Consider the following 10,000-nt stretch of genomic DNA (forward strand, 5'->3'; position numbering starts at 1 on the left):
TGGCTCTACAGGCCAAGTCTTGGTGGAACCTTCTTTGGATCATTGACAAGAAAGTCTTTGGAGACGAACCCTTTGGTGGCTCTACAGGCTGATTCTTGGTGGAACCTTCGTTGGATCATTGAGAGGAAAGTCTTTGGAGACGAGCCCTTTGGTGGCTCTACAGGCCAAGTCTTGGTGGAACCTTCTTTGGATCATTGAGAGGAAAATCTTTGGAGACGAACCCTTTGGTGGCTCTACAGGCTGATTCTTGGTGGAACCTTCGTTGGATCATTGACAAGAAAGTCTTTGGAGACGAGCCCTTTGATGGCTCTACAGGCTGATTCTTGGTGGAGCCTTCGTTGGATCATTGACAAGAAAGTCTTTGGAGACGAGCCCTTTGGTGGCTGTGCAGACCGATTCCTGAACGACACACCCTGGCACTCAGAGGGCAAGGAATTCCGTGGGTATGAGGGCTGTGGGCAATGGATAAATAAAAACACAATAATAATGAAAGATACGCGGAAGTTCGGTAATTAGAATACAGTAGGTACAAATGGCCTAATTTTTTTTTCTTTCAAGATGACCTGATGTTGTACCGACAGAAACAACAGCAACGACGACAACGTATTAACAATGGACAGCAACACACACACACACACACACACACACACACACACACACACACACACACACACACACACACACACACGAGAGTGCAAGAAGTCAAAAAAAAAAAAAGAAAAAAAAAGCTCCCCAACTGCAAAGGATGTTTGACGTGCGCAGGGCACGGCCGGGGGCCTGAGCGGGCTGTACATTCAGGGAGCCCAGAAGCGGCATGCCGGCATCTACACCTGTCAGGCCAAGACCTCCTTTGACACCGTCTCTGCCAATGCCACCCTTGCCGTCAGGGGTACGTCTGTACCTGGTCCTCGCCACTATCACGACGATGATGATCACATTGGTGATGACGACGATGAAGATGATTATCATGATGATGACCATCGTGATGGTGATGATCACCACGACTATGACGACGACGACGACGATGATGATGATGACGATGACGACGACATACACAACGATGATTATCATGATGGTGATGATGATGATGACGACGACGACATACACAACGATGATTATCATGATGGTGATGATGATGATGACGACGACGACATACACAGCGATGATTATCATGATGGTGATGATGACTATCACAACCACGACATGATTATGATGATAATGACGACTACCACGACATCATGATGGTTATTACGACGACGATGATTATGATGGTGATGATGACGTGTACCACGATGATGATTATGATGGTGATAATAACCACGACTACAACGACGATGATGATGATGATGATGATGATGGTGACTACCACGACGACGATTATTATCATGACTATGATGATGACCACGACTACGACGACGATTATCATGATGGCGATGATAACGATAACCACAACCACATCATGATGGTGATGATGACCACGACTACGACGACGATGATGATTATCAACATGATGGTTATGACGACAACGACGACGACGGTTAGCTTAATCATGATGGTGATGATATTGACCATTGATGACAATAATGGTGATGACAACGACCAATGATAATTGTTATCATGATGGGGATGATGACGATGACGATGATTATGATTATAAATGAGGACGGCGATGATTACCTTTATCATAATGGTGATGATTACGCTTATGACGATGATAATGGTTGTCGTGATGGAGACGACGAGTGTTATTACTACTATCATACGGTAACGATGGCGAAGTTGACGTTGAATATAATAATGATATTGGCGAACAGAAAAGTGCGTGCTTATGTTTGTGCGTGTTTTAATGCGTGTGTCCGCGCGCGTGTATGTGTGTGTGTGTGTGTATGCGTCTGTGAATGCCTTTTGTGTGCGTGTGCGCCTCTGTGTGTGTGTGTGTGTGTGTGAGTGTGCCTGCATGTGTGTGTTTATACACACACACACACACACACACACACACACACACACATATTGTGCGTACGCTCGCGCGCGTTCGCAGCGCCGCCTGGTGAGCCAGCCGGTGTGACGGTGGACGTGAAGGACGGTATGGGCAGAGACAGCGTGTACCTGCAGTGGACCCCCACTGACCCCTGGGGGGCACCTGTCACGCACTACACCGTGCAGGCCTCGTCAGCCTTCAACGACACGTGGCTGGTGTGGAAGGCAGGTAAGGTCAAGGCCAAATAAGGCCCGCCTCACGCTTAGCAAGGATGGGATGTTGTGTTTCTTTGTTGCTGTCTAACACTGCCGTTCACCGTGCAGACTGTTGCTTTGTTGCTGTCTAACACTGCCGTTCACCGTGCAGACTGTTGCTTTGTTGCTGTCTAACACTGCTGTTCACCGTGCAGACTGTTGCTTTGTTGCTGTCTAACACTGCTGTTCACCGTGCAGATTGTTGTTTTGTTGCTGTCACACACTGCTGTTCACCGTGCAGAGCGTTGCTTTGTTGCTGTCTAACACTGCCGTTCACCGTGCAGACTGTTGCTTTGTTGCTGTCTAACACTGCTGTTCACCGTGCAGACTGTTGCTTTGTTGCTGTCTAACACTGCTGTTCACCGTGCAGACTGTTGCTTTGTTGCTGTCTAACACTGCTGTTCACCGTGCAGACTGTTGCTTTGTTGCTGTCTAACACTGCTGTTCACCGTGCAGAGTGTTGCTTTATTGCTGTCTAACACTAACATGACAGGCAGCAGGATCCCGAAGATGCTTTTGTATGGCCAGCTGAAGGAAGGCCACCGCGAACTTGGAAGACCCTGCAAGCGCTTCAAGAACACCTTGAAGACAAACCTCAAAGCCTGTGGCATAGACATCGCTTCCTGGGAAACATAGACACACACACACACACACACACACACACAGAGAGAGAGGGAGAGAGAGAGAGAGAGAGAGAGAGAGATATACATATACGCATAATACACTCAAGCTCTGATAAAGCGCGTCGGGTTACACTGCAGGTCGGTTAGTCAACCCAGCAGATATGGTGTAGCGCGTGTGGACTGGTCCGAACGCAGCAACACCTCTTTTTTTTAATTATTATTATTACTACTACTTTTTTTTATTACTACTACCTTCTTTTTTTTTTACATTATAGTTAATATTTATTTATTTATTTATTTGTGTAAACTTATCTATTATTTATTCACTTTTTTTTTCTCAAGGCCTGACTAAGCGCGTTGGGTTACGCTGCTGGTCAGGCATCTGCTTGGCAGATGTGGTGTAGCGTATATGGATTTGTCCGAACGCAGTGACGCCTCCTTGAGCTACTGAAACTGAAACTGAAACTGAGAGAAACTTGAACCCGAAACTGGAAACTGTTTGGTTTTCAGACATTCCAGAGTCGTCCACAGTCAACCAGGGACGAGAGAGACGACAGACCAGGGTGGAAAACCTGAAACCCTGGACGTCCTACCGTTTCCGGATCTGTGCCCGGAACATCTACGGTTACGGCCCTTATAGTCTGCCCACCAGTCAGTACTTCCTGTCTCCACGTGCTGCATGATTCACTCATTCGACTTACAAGTCACGTTAAGTCATGATTTATTCCAAAAACGTCCCCATGGGGACACTACATGGGAAAAAACAAACAAAAAAAACCCCCTGAATAGAGCATATATTAGTGTTACGCTGTATTCGAGACGCTTGTGTTGTTGTTATTATTATCATTATTATCAGTAGTAGAAGAAGTAGTAGTAATAGCAGTAAAACCATTTACAGCTTAGTCTTTTGTGAAGGACTATGACTCTCAAACTAGGAGGCAAAATTGCACTGGCTCTTAGTGCTGCAGCCTTGTGGGCTAGTTGGCCTTTGGGAACCATCCCATCACCGACTGTCCTAAAACCCTCTTGGCCGAGAGAGTGGGGATGTACTTGGGCAAGACACTCTCCACTATAATCAAATTCTAGCCCAAATAGTCGGAACAGCAGTTGCCTCCTCTGCTGTTCTGATGGTCATAGTCGGACACGACTGACTATCATATATATATATAGTAGTAGTAGTACTATTATTATTGTTATTATCATTATTATTATTATTATGCATTTACATATAATCTATGAAATAATCCCTGGGAGTTTACAAACAGAAAAACGTAAATACCAATGAGAGAGGAAAAACATTAATAAACATTGGTAACATTGATAAACAAGATACAAAACATTAATAAATCACACACACACACACACACACACACAGAGAGAGAGAGAGAGAGAGAGAGAGAGAGAGAGAGAGAGAGAGATTCAATTGTCAGTTGTATCTTATCTTGATTATGTTCCTTCTGTTCGCTGTTTGCACTCCTCCATACCCCCCTCCTCAAAAAAGAAAGAAAAAAAGTGTGTGTGTGTGTGTGTTTGGGAAGGGGAAGGGGGTAGGGGGGAAAGAAAGACAAGACAAGACAAGACAAGACAAAAAGAAAGGAAAGTAAATGTGCATTGACGGCCTAGAGGTAACGCGTCCGCCTAGGAAGCGAGAGAATCTGAGTTCGCTGGCTCGAATCACGGCTCAGCCGCCGATATTTTCTCCCCCCTCCACTAGACCTTGAGTGGTGGTCTGGACGCTAGTCATTCGGATGAGACGATAATCCGAGGTCCCGTGTGCAGCATGCACTTAGCGCACGTAAAAGAACCCACGGCAACAAAAGAGTTGTTCCTGGCAAAATTCTGTAGAAAAATCCACTTCGATAGGAAAAACAAATAAAACTGCACTGCAGGAAAAAAATACAAAAAAATAGGTGGCGCTGTAGTATAGCAACGCGCTCTCCTTGAGAGCAGCCCGAATTGCACACAGAGAAATCTGTTGTGCTGCTAAAAAAAAAAATAAATAAAATAAAAAAAATACAAACGCTGGGAGTGCTGTGCCTGTGGGCAGGTGTCTACCAGACCTCCCCCGCCGCCCCCTCCAGAGCCCCTGTCAACGTCACGGCGGGGGAGGGGAAGGTGGGGGACCTCAACATCACCTGGCTGGTCAGTTCTCTCCCCTCGCCTCTTGCGTCGTCGTTGTCGCCGTCCTCACAGCGGCGTCATGTTCATCATCATTATCATCACCACCACCACCACCACCACCATCATCATCATCATCATCATCACCACCATCATCATCATCATCATCATCATCATCATCATCATCACCACCATCATCATCATTATCATCATCATCACCACTATCATCATCATCATCATCATCACCACCACCACCACCACCATCATCATCATCATCATCATCATCATCATCATCATCATCATCATCACCACCACCACCATCATCATCATCATCAGCATCAGCCTTATACGACTACCGCTGCTGTTGCTGCTACTTCTACTACTATTGCTGTTGCTGCTGCTACTGCTACTGCTACTACTACTACTGCTGCTGCTGCTCCTGCTACTACTACTACTGCTGCTGCTGCTGCTACTACTACTACTGCTGCTGCTGCTCCTACTACTACTACTATTGCTGCTCCTCCTCCTCCTACTACAATTGCTGCTACTACTACTACTGCTGCTGCTGCTGCTGCTACTACTTCTTAAACTACTGTTGCTGCTGCTGCTGCTACTACTACTTCAGTTGTTTTGCTTCTACTGCTGTTTCTACTGCTGCTGCTACTTCAGTTGCTGTTGCTGCTACTCCTGCTTTTGTTGTGTTTTTTGTGTTTTTTTACCATAGCATAACAGATCGAATGAAAGATACAATATCAACTTTTTTTTCTCTCTCTCACTTGTGCACAATTCTTTGTCTGTCTGTATGTTACCATTACAATTGATTATTGCTTTGCGGTTTTTTTGGTTGTTGGTTTTTTGTTGTTTTTGTTGTTGTTGTTGTTGGTTTTTCGAGCAGTGCTCATGAATGAATAGGAGTCTTGCTCCTGTGTAGATTTTGTGTCTTCATTTACATTCGAGGGCTGCAACTCCTACGTTCACTCGTATGTACCAGTGGGCTTTTACGTGTATGACCTTTTTTCCCCACTCTGTTTTCGGTGGTGTGCATGTTGGATAATTATATTCTTGTTTCCATAACCCACCGAGCGCTGACATGGATTACAGGGTCTTTAATTAACGTGCCTATTTGACCTTCTGCATGCGTGTACACACGAAAGACTCTGAAAGTCTCTCTGAAAGCGTTTGATATCAACCCTGACTCCTGGGAGGAATCTGCAGTGGACCGTAACAAATGGCGCGCTGCTGTGCACAAAGGTGCCAAGTTGTGCGAGGCCAACAGGACTGCTGCAGCTGTTCAGAAGAGGCAGGCCAGAAAGTCACGGGCAAACAAGCTCCCTGACAATGATATGCCTGTCTTTGTCTGCCCCAACTGTCAGCGAACATTTCGTGCGCAAATTGGACTATTCAGCCATCTGCGCACTCACAGATAGATTCATGAGCATCCCCCCCCCACCACCACCACCACCCTCCCCCCATCCCCCAGCTGGATGACAACGATGGTCATCATCGATCTCGATAGACACACACCACCACCACACACGAAGGCTATAACAGGTCAGCGCGTATGTTATCCTGAGAGATCGGAAACATCTCTGCCCTTTACCCACCGAGCGCGCCAAACCCGGGAATCGAACTCGGGAACCTTGGTGCTCTAACCATTCTGCCAGTGCACCCGTCACTAATACTTCAACTGCTATTTAACGCTGCTGCTACATCTTGAACTATACTATTTATGCTGCTGCTGCCGCCACTACGACACTGCTATTACTGGTGTTGTTGATGCTACTGTTGTTACTATTTATTGATAGGTATGGACACTTGCATAGCGCCATCAGAGACCAAGCTCTAAACGTTGTTACTCTGTGTGTGTGTGTGTGTGTGTGTGTGTGTGTGTGTGTGTGTGTGTGTGTGTGTGTGTGTGTGTGTGTGTGTGTGTGTGTGTGTGTGTTTCTGTCTGTCTGTCTGTCTGTCTGTCTGTCTGTCTGTCAGCCCCTCCCACCAGAGGACCAGGGAGGCCCAGGGATTGGCTACAACGTCTATCACCGTCTCCACAGTCGGCCCAACGACAAATGGATCAAGGTGGGTCTCAGTTTTTACACAACTGCCGAGTGGTTAAAGCGTTGGGACCGAGGGACCCGGGTTCGAATCCCGGTCACAAGGCGTAGTGGGTAAACGCTGGAGGTTTTATTGTTGTTGTTTGTTTGGTTGTTGTTGTTTCTTTGCGACCTCCCAGGTCAACAGACCTGTTAGTACATGAACCTCTTTCGTGTGTACACGCATGCGGAAGATCAAATACGCACGTTAAAGATCTCGTTATCCATGTCAGCCTTCGGTGGGTTATAGAAACAAGAACATGCACCCCCTCATTGTTCAAGACAGTCAGACAGACTCAGAGACAGACAGAGAAAGAGACAAACATCAACCCTGATGACGTCAACCTCTGCATGGATGACCTCACTTTCAGACGGAAGCTGGTGACGTCAAAGCTTACGTGCACCTGGTGGGCCCGGAGTTGTTCTACACGCTGTATGACGTCATGGTGCAAGCCTTCAATGACGTAGGCCCGGGCCCCAACTCCTCTGTGGAAACCATTTACTCCGCTGAGGACCGTGAGTACCGTGTGTCCGCCTCTGTTCCTTGTTGGGGACTTCGTCTTCTCCCTTAGGGCTTAATACAAATAGAGTATGGTATATTCCAAATAGTGAAAGTGATAGTGTATGTCAGTTGTGTCATCAGGATTTAGAAAATGAGGATCATTTTGTTTTCCATTGTAAGGAATACAGTGTTGTTAGAAATGATTATACATTCTTTACACATCCGTTTGCAGTAAGACATGATCTAGTAGCTATCCTTTCATCTGATAATGAAGACATCCTATTTTCACTCACCAAATATATTGTAGAAGCATACAACATTCGAAGGAAAAGATTAACCGAACGATCGTTTTAACATGATAGAAACAGAATGCAGAATAAAATATAAGATCCATAAATCAATTTAGATTGGTAAATAACCAAAAAAAAAGGCTCGGCTGCAAAGTTGGATGGTCATATGTTCGAATTAATTACTTAGTATTATGCATGAGTAATATGGAATATGTTGTATTAATGTTGTGGGTGTGAATGTATGAGTGTTTATGTGTTTATGAATATGTACTTATTTGCTTGTTATTTCCCCTTATATTTCGTTTTACTTTTTCTTTTCGTCGTCTACTAAAATAAGCTGAATAATCCCCTTTGGCACTAGAGCTGTAAAACGCTATTTGCCAATTAAAAAAATTGTCATTGTCATTTGTCATTGTCTCTGTCTCTGTCTCTCTCCCTCTCTCCCTCATCGATCTGTGTATCAAAACCAAATGAACAAGAAAATATATATATTGTTTTTAAGTTGACGAAAAATCCTCTCACTCCACTGAAAGATAAGGAGGGTGTGCTGTATTGATTTAACTACTTCGACTAGAACTACTACGACTACTACTACTGCTCCTGCTGCTGCTACCGTCACCACCACCACCACCACTACTACTACTACTACGACGACGACGACGACGACGACTACTGATGTTGATCATAATGTTGACGACGACGACGACTATCACTATTACTACTGACGATGGTGATGATGAGATGTCGACGAAGCTGCTGCTGATGATGACGATGTTGGTGAAGACGACGACGACGACGATGATGCTGATACTGATTATGACGATGATGATGACGATAATGACGACGACGACGATTACGATGACGACGACGATGATGACAACGAGGACGACGATAATGATGACGACGAGGATAATGACGACGAGGACGACGCTGATGATGACGATCAGGACGACGATGATGATGATGACAATGAGGATGATGATGACTGATGACTGATTCAGTACCCAGGGCGTCACCGACCGACGTGCGGATCGAGCGGTACAATGCCACTGCCCTGCTGGTGACCTGGGTCCCTGTGGAGGACAGTAGGGAGGTGGTGAGGGGCAAGATACTGGGCTACCAGGTGTGTGTGTGTGTGTGTGTGTGTGTGTGTGTGTGTGTGTGTGTGTGTGTCCCTGTGGAGGACAGTAGGGAGGTGGTGAGGGGCAAGATACTGGGCTACCAGGTGTGTGTGTGTGTGTGTGTGTGTGTGTGTGTGTGTGTGTGTCCCTGTGGAGGACAGTAGGGAGGTGGTGAGGGGCAAGATACTGGGCTACCAGGTGTGTGTGTGTGTGTGTGTGTGTGTGTGTGTGTGTCCCTGTGGAGGACAGTAGGGAGGTGGTGAGGGGCAAGATACTGGGCTACCAGGTGTGTGTGTGTGTGTGTGTGTGTGTGTGTGTGTGTCCCTGTGGAGGACAGTAGGGAGGTGGTGAGGGGCAAGATACTGGGCTACCAGGTGTGTGTGTGTGTGTGTGTGTGTGTGTGTGTGTGTGTGTGTGTGTGTGTCCCTGTGGAGGACAGTAGGGAGGTGGTGAGGGGCAAGATACTGGGCTACCAGGTGTGTGTGTGTGTTTGTGTGTGTGTGTGTGTGTGTGTGTGTCCCTGTGGAGGACAGTAGGGAGGTGGTGAGGGGCACGATACTGGGCTACCAGGTGTGTGTGTGTGTGTGTGTGTGTGTGTGTGTGTGTGTGTGTGTCCCTGTGGAGGACAGTAGGGAGGTGGTGAGGGGCAAGATTCTGGGCTACCAGGTGTGTGTGTGTGTGTGTGTGTGTGTGTGTGTCCCTGTGGAGGACAGTAGGGAGGTGGTGAGGGGCAAGATACTGGGCTACCAGGTGTGTGTGTGTGTGTGTGTGTGTGTGTGTGTGTGTGTGTCCCTGTGGAGGACAGTAGGGAGGTGGTGAGGGGCAAGATTCTGGGCTACCAGGTGTGTGTGTGTGTGTCTGTGTGTGTGTGTGTGTGTGTGTCCCTGTGGAGGACAGTAGGGAGGTGGTGAGGGGCAAGATACTGGGCTACCAGGTGTGTGTGTGTGTGTGTGTGTGTGTGTCCCTGTGGAGGACAGTAGGGAGGTGGTGAGGGGCAAGATACTGGGCTACCAGGTGTGTGTGT

At 46.8% G+C, this 10,000-nt stretch overlaps 1 protein-coding gene across 2 annotated transcripts in view; it reads left to right on the forward strand.

The window, feature by feature from the left end:
• LOC143290246 (contactin-like) overlaps positions 1–10,000 on the forward strand; it is a 46,718-nt gene that overhangs the window by 26,975 nt on the left and 9,743 nt on the right. Inside the window, exons 16-22 of one of the 2 annotated variants that reach the window (XM_076599585.1) lie at positions 763–889; positions 2,039–2,206; positions 3,366–3,506; positions 4,903–4,997; positions 6,960–7,049; positions 7,435–7,579; positions 8,857–8,978. In XM_076599585.1, the coding sequence (XP_076455700.1) occupies positions 763–889; positions 2,039–2,206; positions 3,366–3,506; positions 4,903–4,997; positions 6,960–7,049; positions 7,435–7,579; positions 8,857–8,978 (888 nt within the window). The remainder of the gene's footprint in view (positions 1–762; positions 890–2,038; positions 2,207–3,365; positions 3,507–4,902; positions 4,998–6,959; positions 7,050–7,434; positions 7,580–8,856; positions 8,979–10,000) is intronic. The other variant, XM_076599586.1, reaches the window with a different exon arrangement.

The sequence above is a fragment of the Babylonia areolata genome, chromosome 15, assembly GCF_041734735.1.
Source record: "Babylonia areolata isolate BAREFJ2019XMU chromosome 15, ASM4173473v1, whole genome shotgun sequence".
Taxonomy (NCBI): domain Eukaryota; kingdom Metazoa; phylum Mollusca; class Gastropoda; order Neogastropoda; family Buccinidae; genus Babylonia; species Babylonia areolata.